Raw genomic sequence first — 12,353 nt, 5'->3', positions numbered from 1 at the left:
AGAGGGGGAAGACCAAGGCTAAAATGTGGCTTGGATTAGAGAGGACGAAATGTGAGTTGAGGAGGCATTGAAATGCACTGCCCCCTCCCCCCTCTGTTTTGAAAGGCCAGATTTCTTTTCCCTTCTGACTGCTTCGCTCAAGGGGAAATGGAATTAACCACTGTGTAATGTTTTTGAGTATGACGCACGGGTTAGGTCATGTGCTTCGGTTACGTAATGCAACATGCCTGAGGTTCCCGAGCTCTCTCTCTCGGAATCTTGAGACATGTAGCTGGTTTTCCAATCCAGTCGTGCATTCATTAAACAGAAATACACAGAGTACCTTTATAAGCCAGAGGCTGTGCTAGGCAGTGGAGACATTGAGACATCACCAAATAGGCACACAATTCAATATAATAAAGAACTCTAGGTGTTTTGGTGTATGTGTGCAGAGGGTACAGCGGGGACGGATGGATTAGAGGTGGGGAAGAGTCAGGGAGGGTTTCGCAGAAGAAGGGAACCTTGAGCAGGACCCTGTAGAGGCAGAAGAAGTCTGCAAGAGGTGCAGGGGAACATAGGAAACACACCAACTAAAGAAAATGATGTGGGGGGGGGAAAGCCTAGGGTATCTGGGGTGAATTGCAAATAATGCCAATGCTATCAAAGGGCCTCTAGCTAGAGATTCACATTTTGGAAAACATTGTTGGACAATGGGGGACAGACTGAAGGGGTGCAGAGCGGAAACTGAGGCTCAGAGAGGCAGGCATTATAATACTAGGGAAAGTCAGGGCAAAAGGTGCAGGGAGACCTAAGCCAGGAAGAGGAAAGATTGGCTATTAGGAAAGACAGAAATGGATGACCAAGTATGGTGGGTAATCTATCTACAGTAGGTGACACCAGACGAGAACACAAGGAATTCTGGAGAAACGATAATTCAGCTTTGGACATGTTGAGTTGGAAGAGCATGTTAACATGTCCGCGAATCTAGGCGTATGGAGTCCAGAAGAGCCTGCAGATAAATGATGCTCATCAGCAGAGAGATGGTGATTACTTGATGGGAAAGGACGCAAAGTCAGGGGACAAGCTGACAGAGACCTGGCCTAAGACTCAGAGGACAGAGGACCTTACCCAGCTTGCTCCTTGATTTGGACCAGTCTTTCCCCCACCTACCCTCAGCTTCTCATCTATGGAAAGGATGGCTTTGATGTAGCCTTCTGACTCACCAACCTTGGTTCGGGGGACTACATCAACTTTTAATTCACAAAACAGTATAGTCTGGATTCATTTCTTGGGTTCTCTTCCCAAGAACTTCGCATCTCTTAGAACAAGCCCATCTTGTACCTGACTGACCTGTTATCATATAATTTTCCATTTTTTTAATCAGTCTTTGTAGCTGAAATATCTACAACGTCACATGTGTTCTTACAAACACATATGGTCATATCCTACCCAGCCACATTTCATGTTGACAGAGCGACAGGAATTCAGCTGGAATGGGGCAGATGCGGAAGTAACTTCTTGATGACCAAGGGGACAGGTCCACATTAGACCACGAGTTTCTTGAAGGCAAAAGGCTAGACATACTCCCCATAATTACATCCGTGGATGCCAAGCTGTGACCTCCCCCCTTCTAGACTCTCTGTCTCTGTTTCCTCCGAATGAATTGGAACCTGAGACCTTTTCTGGTTCTCTAAAACTGAAAGAGGGTCACTTCTACTTTTCTAGGTCCCATGAACCCTGGGTCTGTAGCAAATAATATTGAAAAACAAATGCTATGTTTCTTGTTTAAGAAAAATCTAAGTGGACAAAGAAACTGCATTAGGTGTGCGGAAGAGAAAGAGAGAGAGGAAGCAGGGGGACAAGAGGGAACAAGAGGTATTTCATCCATGACAGTTGGGGACTCGCAGAAGGAAAGCAGGCTAACAGACGGTCACGGAGCACAGAGTTTTAGTATTTCACTTCGTGGAATAATCTGATTAACATGATAAGCAAGACTAACAGGTCAGTAGCCACCATGGTGCCCAGGAACTTGCCTGAAATGGCTTTTGCATAGGAAGAAATTATGAAATGTGAATAATTTAACCATGAGCCAAGTAAGCGACCACTGGAAAGGCGAGTCAGTGAGTTTTTGGGTATTTGTGGCAGTAATTATTAGCAAAATGACTGAGATGCCTTCCAGCTATTGGGAAGTACCAATATTACCTAAATAATGTCTTTAGTCAGTCTTTGACTAAAATTCTACCCATTAGTACTTTGCTTTTTGATATAAAGCTTTCCGGGGAGATATCGAAGTGCATATATGTCCATGGAAGAGCAACCTTCTAAGTTGTTGTCAGTCAATGAAACCTTAGCAAGAAGGAATACCGGGTCATTTTTCAAGAATGAGTGTTGCCAGGGGCGAGGAAGCAGAAAGTGTGTGGGCACCGGGGCCTTAAGGGGGATAGGCACCACCTAGTGGAGGAAAACGCACCAAAACCAGGAAGAAAACTGGAATTATTGCCAAGTTTACAGTTTTGTCTTAGGTCAGTCCTGATTAGGATTATAGAATCCTACGAGATCTCTGCTAGCAGGGTCTCTATGGCAAAGATAAATCCATCCCTACTCCAATTGCACAGATGAGGAAAATTGGCCCCCCAGAGGGAAAGTGACTGGTCCAAAGTCACACAGTGAGCTCATGACTGGGCAGGTCTAGAACTGACACCTTCTAGCTCCTAGCCCATGGCTCTTCCTTCGCCATTATACCATGGTCTTCTCTAGATAAACTTGGATCTACTCAAGACTTCCCCAATGCCACTTCTCATTACTGTCTCCCCTGACCACCCAACTAAATCTCACTCCTCCTGTAACCCCACTCCTACAATGTGCCCCAGGCTTCCTTCTCTGTTTTTCTTCATGAGCAGGTCAATGTGTGATATAGTCACTCACTCATTTACACTCTGTGTCCACCTCCTTCCCCCATCCCTGAACACAAACATCTTGAGAGCAGGAATATCTTCCTCATATTCTCAGTGCTCTGGATTCAGGGCCCCACGCGGAACCTGGCATGTAACAAGAACTCAATAACGACTTGCTGATTGATGCCTGGGCAGGGGATGGACACATTCTTACTGTGTCCCTTGTTTTGATCTGTATTCCTTAGACTCTCTACCAGGAGGACACATGCTTTCGTAATACGAAACAATAGAGTGTTTACAGTTTTGCCTTTCACTTAACTTTCTGTTTGATGTTAAGACTGAGAGTAATATATCTTTTCTGCTTGGTAAGGAAGGGAAAGGCAATCCCAGGCTCTGCCAAAGGAGATAAGCCTGTCCGACTCAGAGTTATTGAGAGAATTAGAACTAACGTGTGGCAAGGTGGCAAGGGTCGGTCACACATAACACCAACATGAGTTAACGTTTACTGTGCTTACCCACGGTCTAGATTCCATTACTAAGCATTTTCCACATGGAGGCTCAGTTAATCTTCAAAACAACCCCATGAAGTAGGAGCCAGTGTTATCCGCATTTCACAGATGGGAAAAGTGAAGCTTGGCGATATTAAGTAACTTGCCCAAAGTCATGCATCTAGCAGGTGGGAGAGTCGGGAAATCAAACTCAAGCCATCTTACTCTGGCATCCTATGATCAACCACTACAAAATACTGCCTTGGTAAATTTAGGCTCCTTTCCCCTATTTCGTGATAGTGTCAACTTCTCCTGAGATTTGATAGAGGTAGGTCATTACCCCAGATCTCGAGGAGTTTCTAGAAGGTTCTCAGGGCAGTTGGAGATGGAGAGAAAGGAGGAGTCAGAAAAGTGAGAAATAGGAGTATGTGGAAATGTGTGTGTTTGTGTGTATGCGTGTGTATTGTCACAATATGCTTTGGACTGTCACAATGACTTGCAGATCCTGGGGGGATTCTTGGGCATGGTATCAAGACACTAAATGCTCCCCAGTGTGAGATGGTTCTATACAACCAAGAATGTCCTCACTCCGAAGCTTCTTACTGGCCAGCAGGGATCCAGCGGCCCCTCCTAGGGGCACCTGGGAAGCTCCCCCTTGAGCTCTCCCGGGATGGTCAGCCACCTGAGCTCTTGAGAGTGCAGAGAGGAGGGCAGAGGGAGCTCCTAGTGTCCAAAGCCTGGACTGCACCCGGACTTTCATTTGACTTCTGTGTGACCTTGGGAGTGTCCCTGACCCTCCCCAAGCTGGCACCTCAGTACTGGGACACCTATCAGCTCACAGAACACGCAGGGATCTAAGACTTTCAACACCTCCTACAGCAGTCAAACTCTTAATTTATTTTTAACTTTTTGTTACGGAAATCCTTAACCACACCTGGAGGGACACACGAAAAATGTACTGAAGTCCATCATTTCTATCACCTACTCTCAACAATTGTTACCAGTCTGCTGATCTCCTTTCGTCTAGCACACCCACCATACCTTTTGGGGGGGGGGGGGTTGGGTCATTCTGGAGCATTTTAAACAAAACAAATATAACGTAGTTTAACCCATAAATACTTCGGGATGCATTTCTAACCGATTAGGGGCCTTAAGTATACACACTAATGTTACCATTATCACACATGAACAGAACTAACAATGATTCTTCCATGTCATTCCCCGTCCGTTCGACTCTGTTCCATTCCTTCAAATGGAATCTTGTAGAAGTGCACAGTTTACACAGAATAATCTAAAGGGAAAGTGGGGGGGGGGGCAGGGCAGAAACCTGCCCTTCAGCATCTCCCCAGGGGATCCCTAAGATTGTGCAGCACAGTTTGAAAGCTCCTGTTCTATCCCAGCCCTTCCTTGTGCACCCTGAGTACATGGAGGCCCAATGAGCAGTTGTCAAGGTCATGCAGCAAGTCAGCGGTAGGATTCCGTGGACCTGTGAAGGCCCAACGTCAAAGGGCTCCCCTGAGATCACAGATATGAAAAGATCTGCTAACTCGATCACTATTTATCATCTGCAGTGTGAATGAGGATAATGAAGGTGCCTTCCCAGGAATGACCTGGTTCGCACAAATTCCTCACTTCTCTCATCTTCCAGCCCCTCCTCCTCCTGCAGACATGTGGACCACATTCTGATCTTGGCCAAGAGCTTCTGCCACCACTGTCTCACTGGGTTTCTGTGACAACCCGTGACAGGGGGATGTTGAATGTAACCACACCTGAAATTCTGTCCCCTGAGCCCTGGGTCCCACAGCTCAGGGGGCCAAACCGGTACTTGAACTCAGAGCCCCCGAGGCCCCATTTCATGTCTTTAAAGGAGCCAAGGGGCCAAGATCCACAGGTCAGTCCTCAGTTAAGTATTTCCAGTAAGTGCATCAAGGCATGAAGCAGAGCCTTTGTGCAGCAAGAAGAGACAGGATCAGTGAGAGAAGGGAAGGGGACCAGCTGAGTGGGGAAACAGGCACTTGCTGGATTCCTGAACCCTTGGCCTTGGGTTCACAAGGCACAAGCCAGCTGTCAATGGGTCCGCCTACCCAGAGCACTTAGGGATCCTCCCTCCTCTTCCTCGAGACAGCTACAGCCAGTACGGGTTTCAGAGTAGTCTCAAAGGTGAGGCTCTGAAATAAAAGGAACATACTCCTTCCCATGGAACTAGCCCAGGGCAAAGTGGAGAATGCCTCGGAAACGAGCTTCCCTTCCTTCTCAGCCAGGCTCCCCTCCTAACCACCTGGAGAGTTTCATTTAAAATCAAATGCACAGAACTCAGTATTACCTCCCTACAGGTGTGTCAGCACTTTAGAGGTGACCCCTGATGGTGAGAGTGCAGTTTCACACACCAGAATGTCAGGGCCATGGCACCCAGGGGTTTGGGGAGGGGAATTGCGAACGAAGGAAGGGTCCCTTCTGGCGTCTGGCAACTCAGAGCGGAGACAGGTAAAATTCTCTGAAGTCTTAGCCACTAACCAGCTCAGTAATTGGGAAATGCTACTTCCCCTTTGGGCCTCAGTCTCCCCTCCTGCAGAGCAAGGAGACATTGAACTGGATCAGTGATTCTCCCCACTGGCGGTCCTTCCAAGTTACCTGAGAAGGCTTAGAAATACACTAGTACCCAGGCCAACCCCACACCCCTGACATCAGCATCCCTGGGATACGGCCCGGGGAATTGGGATGTTTGAAAGGTTAATAATTCCAAGTGTTGCCAGGGTTGTGAACTACTGGACGATATGGTCTCCCGGGCCCCTTTGAAAAGGCACAGTTTGTGAATATAGTTTAATTCTTAGCCCCTGTATAACCCTGGCCCTCAGTTTCCCTGTTGCACAATGAGCTGCCTGTCCCGGTCCATGCTGGGCTAACAGCGTACGACCCACATTCCCAAGCTGCACACCTCTGAGCCTCAAGCTTGCTCTCTTCCCTGCAGAGGAGCAAGGGTGATGCAGACTCCGTCACCCCAGCCGGCCACGTGAATGGCTGCTTGGGGAAAAGGGGAAGTTGAGGGCATCCGGGGAAGGAGCGAGAGGCATGTGACAGTAGATCTGTGACCTGGACCTCACTATGACCACTGTCTGCCTTTTGTTCCCCAGGGTGCACACTCTCTTCAGTGCTAACTGGTTTTCTTATTCATTGGTCCAGTGGTTCTAGACTTCCTCTGGCTCTTACCACCAAGGGGTCATCCAAGTAGGTCAAAGAAGAGGAAATGAAAGTGCAAGGAAGGGATTTTGAGGGGGGCTTGTCTAACTGTCCCCTGAGATACAGGGTTTACTCTAGATAAACTCCCCTGTAACTCCAGAGGGGACACCCTAACAGTGCAAACAGGCCCAGCTTCCGGAAGGCCAAGTTAGCAAACTGGAAAAGGGAATGTGGTTACTTACTGGATCCCGTCACCGTTGACCGAGTCCCTAATAGGAGCTGACACTGTGCCAGGTACTTTCTGCATGTTTACTTCACTACCGTGTCCTGGGATCACTATCCCCATTTTACAGATGAGGAAACGAAAGGATAGCGAGCTGAAAAAATGACCGGATTCAAATCACGCGGCGTCCAAGGCCGGTCTGCCAGATTACTGGCGCGAAAGGAGAAACAAACCTGCTACGTCAAAGCCAGGGTTCCCCGTGAGACTTAGACTCATTTTCTATCCTCTTAAATCTGTAGGGGCATGGTCAGCACCCAGAAATGCAGAAAGGAATGGGGCCATTCTGCAGCAGGGCTATAGAAGGGAATGTGAGCTGTTTCTTCTCTCCCCAGAAAGACTGCTGAAGAGGGAATGGATGATTAAAACTCAAGTTCACATCTGGGCTGTGCCTCCCTGATGGCCTGTGGGTCTGTGCACTAAGTCACCTCCGCTGTCTGAGACTTCAACTCCTCATCTGTAAAATAAAGGAGGTGAAGCCCACCTCCCAGGCTCTTTGTGAGGGTGAAGCACGCAGGCAGATGCAAGGCTGGTATGTAGCCCGGTGTGTGGCCCCTCAGGGGCATCCAGGAAGAGCTGCTTTCCTTCCTGCCTGGGTAAGACTGAGCTCTGGGAAATCACGTCCAATAATAAGAGGGAAGTTTACGGAGAACTTACGATCCACCAACGTCCAGTGCTGAGCACTTTCCCTGCGTGAGCTCATTTAATGAGCAGGTACTTCTGCTATCCTCACCTTGTAGATGAAGCTGCAGCCCAGGGGAGTCAACGAGCTTGCCCCAGGTCACCCAGCCCGTTCAGGGCAGAGGCGGATTCTCACGTAGGAAACCTGGCTGAAACGGGCTTCTAATCCTTGCGATATTCTAGACCCTGCATGTAACTACCACAGTCCGGGGGAGAGCCGTATTAATAGAGGGACTCCCTGAAACCCAGCCGTCCCCGTTGCCGCACTTCAGAAGTGGGGAAACTTCAGGCACTCTTTCTGGGGGGTTTGGGTGGGTAGTAGGAAGTGGGGGCTGTAGGACGGAGGAAATAAAAAGATTCTTCTGACTAGCCAGCAAACTCAACGGCCCAGCATTTGGAACAAAAGAAAAAAAGCGTGGCGAGCAGAGGTGCTGGACAGGATTCAGGTAAATCCCTTTCGCCTTCAGAGCAGGAATTCTGGATCAGGAAGGGATGGGGTGGGAGGAGGGCACCACTTGTGGGGTCCACATTTCACTTATCTAACACGTCAGGAGAAACTTTAACAAGATTAACGGCTGCTCCGGGCCTCTGCTCGATGGAGCAAATTGAGTCTATTGTTTTCTTTTTCTTCTCCTTTTTCTTTGGACTGGAGGGTTTTGGGGAGGGGGCCTTTGGGGAGAAGGGGCAGGGGTCTGGATCCTGCCTGCTACGGGACAAAAGCAAAGGAGTGTGGAAGAAAGCCCCCCATCCTGGACTTGAAAGGGAGCCCAAATGGTTGTGCGTAAGGCAAGGCTGGGCCTGGGTGGTGGGTCGGGGACCAGGAAGAGGTGATGCTGTTTACTAGACATGTTCTCTCCACCGTGGGGGGCGGGAAGGCCCTGGAAGGCCACGTGCCTAAGATTAAAACCTAGTTCCTGCCATCCAGGAGCTGTGTCAGCCAGCAGCACCCCTCCCTCCCATCCCTGTCTCCCTACCTGACTACAGAGAGAACTGGGGTGCGCGCGCGTGTGTGTAAGCCCCGAGGACCACTTTCCCTGTAGTCTTAAAGGATTCTTCAATTCTCAAGACCCTCCATCATTGGTGGGCCCACGGGAGAAGCCTGGACACAAGCACTTTCTAACTTTGGCTTTGTTTTTGCCTGCATCAGCTTTTCCCTTTTTATTTATATATATATATATATTTTTTTTTTTTTTTTTCTTCTTCCTTTTTGGAAAAATAAAAGGCATGTTTTCTGGGCTTCAGAAGCACGCTGCTCCTTCCCTCCTTCCCCCTGCCTCTCCCGAGCACGCCTGTCTGAACTGGTGTCAGTGAAGTTTGAACCGGCGCAGAAATAGCATCCCGGGCGGATCTGGGAGCACAGCCCGCCTACCAGGAGCGGCAAGGCCTGCCTCTGCCAGACGACAGACCCGGTTAACAGCACCGTAAAATTAGACCTTTACGAAACCCAATTGAATCCCGCAGCAAAGAGTGATGTAAGGCAGCCTGGCCTGAAAGCAAGGCAGCAACCCTCTGCCTGAAATAGCAGCGCGCTCCCCGCTGAGAGATGCCTGCTCTCAAGATAGGGGACCAGGGATTCCTACGAAAGTGACGGCGACGCCCAGCCAGAGGTGGCCAGCGGAGGTCAGGCAGCAAACTGGGCACTGGAGGTCGTGGCTCGGCACCGGGCGTCCAGGCTGCCCACCTAGGCCCTGCCTCTCTCCCCGCCTGAACTTACACGGACGGAGGAAGGAGCCGAAAAAAAGTGCTTCTGCAAAGAACCTCTGTTTGTTTGCTTTTTAATTCAAGGAGAAGCAGGTTCTTTTTAGTCCAACAGTCTGTACCGTGTGGAGGATACGCAGAATGAGTCTTTTTTGGCTCAGGGCCAGGTGTTTACACACCGCCAATTCTGGCTCAGACTCAAGGAGGGGAGGGAAAAAAAAATCCACCAGAATCCTCGGGAGAAAAGCTCCTGGCTTTCTGGTACTATACGAGAGCAGTGCCTTTCCATTCTTTCTCTCTTTCTTTCTTTTCTTTCTTTCTTTCTTCTTCTTCTTCTCTTTTTTTTTTTTTGCATTTTGAGAGGAATGTTATTTCCACACATAAAATGGGCCAGGCATTTTATACAAGCAATAATACCTTAACGTCCCCCATCCAATTAAAGTATTTTACTGCACAATCTTTGTGTGAGAGAGTGAATGAGTGCTCAAGAGAACGCGTGCGAAGAGAGGCTCCTTGTCTGAATTATAGACATTTATAAAGCCAGGCTCCTGTGGAATCCCAGGTGTTATATATATATTATTTAAAAAAAAAACAAACGTATTTACTATCTTTTCATTGATGATACCTATACAACCCTGGGCCCTCCCCTCTGGAGGAAAAGCATTCCAAATCACTAGCATGACAGGTAAAGCTCAGGAAAAACCAGATCTACTCATTTTTTTTCCATCCTCTCCAAGCATCAGACTCTATGCTTTTCCGATGTTCCCAAAGAGAAGTAAACATATCATATAGCCCTGAATTATCACCATCATCGTTATTATTATAAATAACACTTTACCTCCATTCTACAGTATACCCCACTTCAGGTGCCTAGGACCTGGGAGCTAACAGTGAATGAGCTCAGTTTCCCTCTCCTTGTGGGGGGGAGGGGTCAGAGAGAAAAAAAATAGCATGTGATGACGTCAGGTGTGGGGGAAAGTGACTTTCTTGCTCTCAGTTTGGGATCGGGAGACTGGGAGCTTTGGGGCTAGATTCTTGGTATAGCAGCAGAGTTTGGGTCCCCCGAAATGGGGTTGACGGAAGGAGCAGAGCGTCAGCACAACATCTGAGAAAGTCCACAGCAAGACAGAATGAGGCAGAACTGCCGGAAGAACTCACAGCTTTCCCTTCGAAGAAAGTGTGTGTGTGTAAGAGGGTGGGTGGGATGGCAAACCGCCTCCACACGTTTCCTGGCTGCAGCAAAGGGGGAACCCCTACTCTCACTTTAAGACGTCCTAGGACATGGCAAAATTGTTTGTGCAGGAAGGGAATCTCCCAGTCTCAGTCCGAAGAGGCAAACTTTCCTTCTCTCCACCAGCACCGCCCCTCCTTGCCCCCCCCCCCCCGGTTGAATTAAAGGCATTGCCACAGATTCATTTAGAGGGGGAAAAGTGGATATTGGAGCATTTCTAAGGTTTGCAACCCTTGCAAAGTGTCCGGTTTCACCATGGGCTTTGCTATGGAACAGGGAAGGGGAGGGTGAAAAGGGAGAACTCAAATTCATTACGGGCTCGTAAAAGTCCCAAATGAGGAAAGCGCCCCGTTTCGCGGCCGTGTCTGGAGAAGACTGGCTGGGTGTGCGTTAGGAAGGTCTTGCCCCAGCCCGGAGTGACAGGCATTGGGCTTTAAAAGCCAGGGGACGGGATGCCGGGGTGTGTGTGTGCATGTGTGTTTGTGGCAGGAGAGAAGGGGGTGCATCCCACAGGCAGGCATCAAGCAGAAAGCAACTTTGGGGCACTTCGAGGACTTCTAAGTCGTTCTGATCACAACCACCCCGTTCTTGCAGGCTTTCAGGGTAAAGGGCCCAAATGAAGGTGAGGGGGCTCACCTCCATTAAAACGTCAAAGAAATCAATAATCCCCTGGCCTCTTTTCGCATGCATCCCTATTGGGTCACCCTCCCCTCCATCCCAAACAGAGATGGTCCCTGGGACCATCTAGAACACAATATACGAGGTACGGGCACAAGGCTTCCCAGGGACCAGCCCTCACTGCTTGCGGGTCTCGGGCCGCCAGGAGCACTCCCTGAGTTCCTCCCCAGGCGCTAGGCAAAAAGCTTTCCCCGTGCGCCCATTCCGCAGATGGGGCAAAGTGAGGCTTACAGCTCGCCCGGGTGCCTCGGTGCCTCCGGCCAGGGAGTCTCCCGCTCAGACACATCCGCAAGCCCCCAACCGGCCCGCCACCCGAGCCCGGGCACCCGCCGGGGCGCCCTCGCCTACCTGTGATCACCGCCGGAGACCTCTGGCCCCCCTCCGCTCGCAGCCACACTTGCAGCGTGAACGCGTCCCGGGGCAGCTCGAGGTCGGCCCGGAGGCGCAGCTGCTCGCCTCGCCCGCTGAAATACAGCGCCCGGCTCGGCGGGCTCGGCTCCTCGGCGGCGCCCCTCGCCTCCCGCTGCTGCCGCCGCCGGGGGACGCGCACGGCTTCCCAGGCACCGCCCGGCGGCGGCGGCGGCGGCGGCGGAGGCGAGGCGCGGCGGCCGCGGGCCGCCCGGGTGGCGCAGGTGGCCGGGCCGGCGGCGGGGCGCGGGGGGCGGCCGGCCCGCGGGTCTCTCCGGGCCCGGCGGGGGCGCTCGGCCAGCCCGCAGCCCAGCGCGGCGCTCAGCAGCCCCAGGCGCAGCACCCAACTCCAGAGCCGCATGTCCGACGGTCCCCCCCGCCCCCCCTTCGCCCCTGCACCGCCGCCCGGAGCTGCCAGCTTTGGGAGCCTCGGCGCCTCGACTTTCTTCGCTTCTTCACCCTTCTTGGGCGAGCCCCCCCTTCCACTTGCTTTTTTCTTTTCTTTCTCGCTTCCCTCCTCAAGGTGTGTGCTCCACTCCCCCCACCTTTGAAAAATACAGCCCAACTCCTCCTGGTTGGCAATTAATTTCTCTCCCCGCTCCTTTATCTGCCTTATTTTCCCCCTCTAACAGCTGGTTGCCTTCCTCCTTGTTTTATTTCATTTTATTTTATATGATTTCTCGCTCTTCAAAAAAATTAAAAAAAAAGCTCCTCTAAGACACTGATCCGCTGAATTCCCTCCCCCCAAAAGATGCTCTAATTTATTTATTTTTTGCGTCCTTTATAACACAAGCCACAGCCCCCTTCTCCCCCCCCCTCCGTCCCCCCTCCCCTCCCTC

General features: G+C 50.6%; 1 protein-coding gene across 1 annotated transcript in view; it reads right to left on the bottom strand.

The window, feature by feature from the left end:
- PAPPA (pappalysin 1) overlaps window positions 1-11,875 on the bottom strand; it is a gene marked incomplete at both ends in the record, with an annotated part of 234,337 nt that extends 222,462 nt beyond the window's left edge. Inside the window, one exon of the mRNA XM_080820674.1 lies at window positions 11,455-11,875. Coding sequence (XP_080676800.1) covers window positions 11,455-11,875 — 421 coding nt within the window. The remainder of the gene's footprint in view (window positions 1-11,454) is intronic.
- Window positions 11,876-12,353: the final 478 nt, after the last annotated feature.

Source organism: Martes martes (assembly GCF_963455335.1).
Source record: "Martes martes genome assembly, chromosome: 12".
Classification (NCBI taxonomy): domain Eukaryota; kingdom Metazoa; phylum Chordata; class Mammalia; order Carnivora; family Mustelidae; genus Martes; species Martes martes.
Note: the sequence above shows the minus strand (reverse complement) of the source record. Positions and strands in the feature narration are given on the sequence as shown.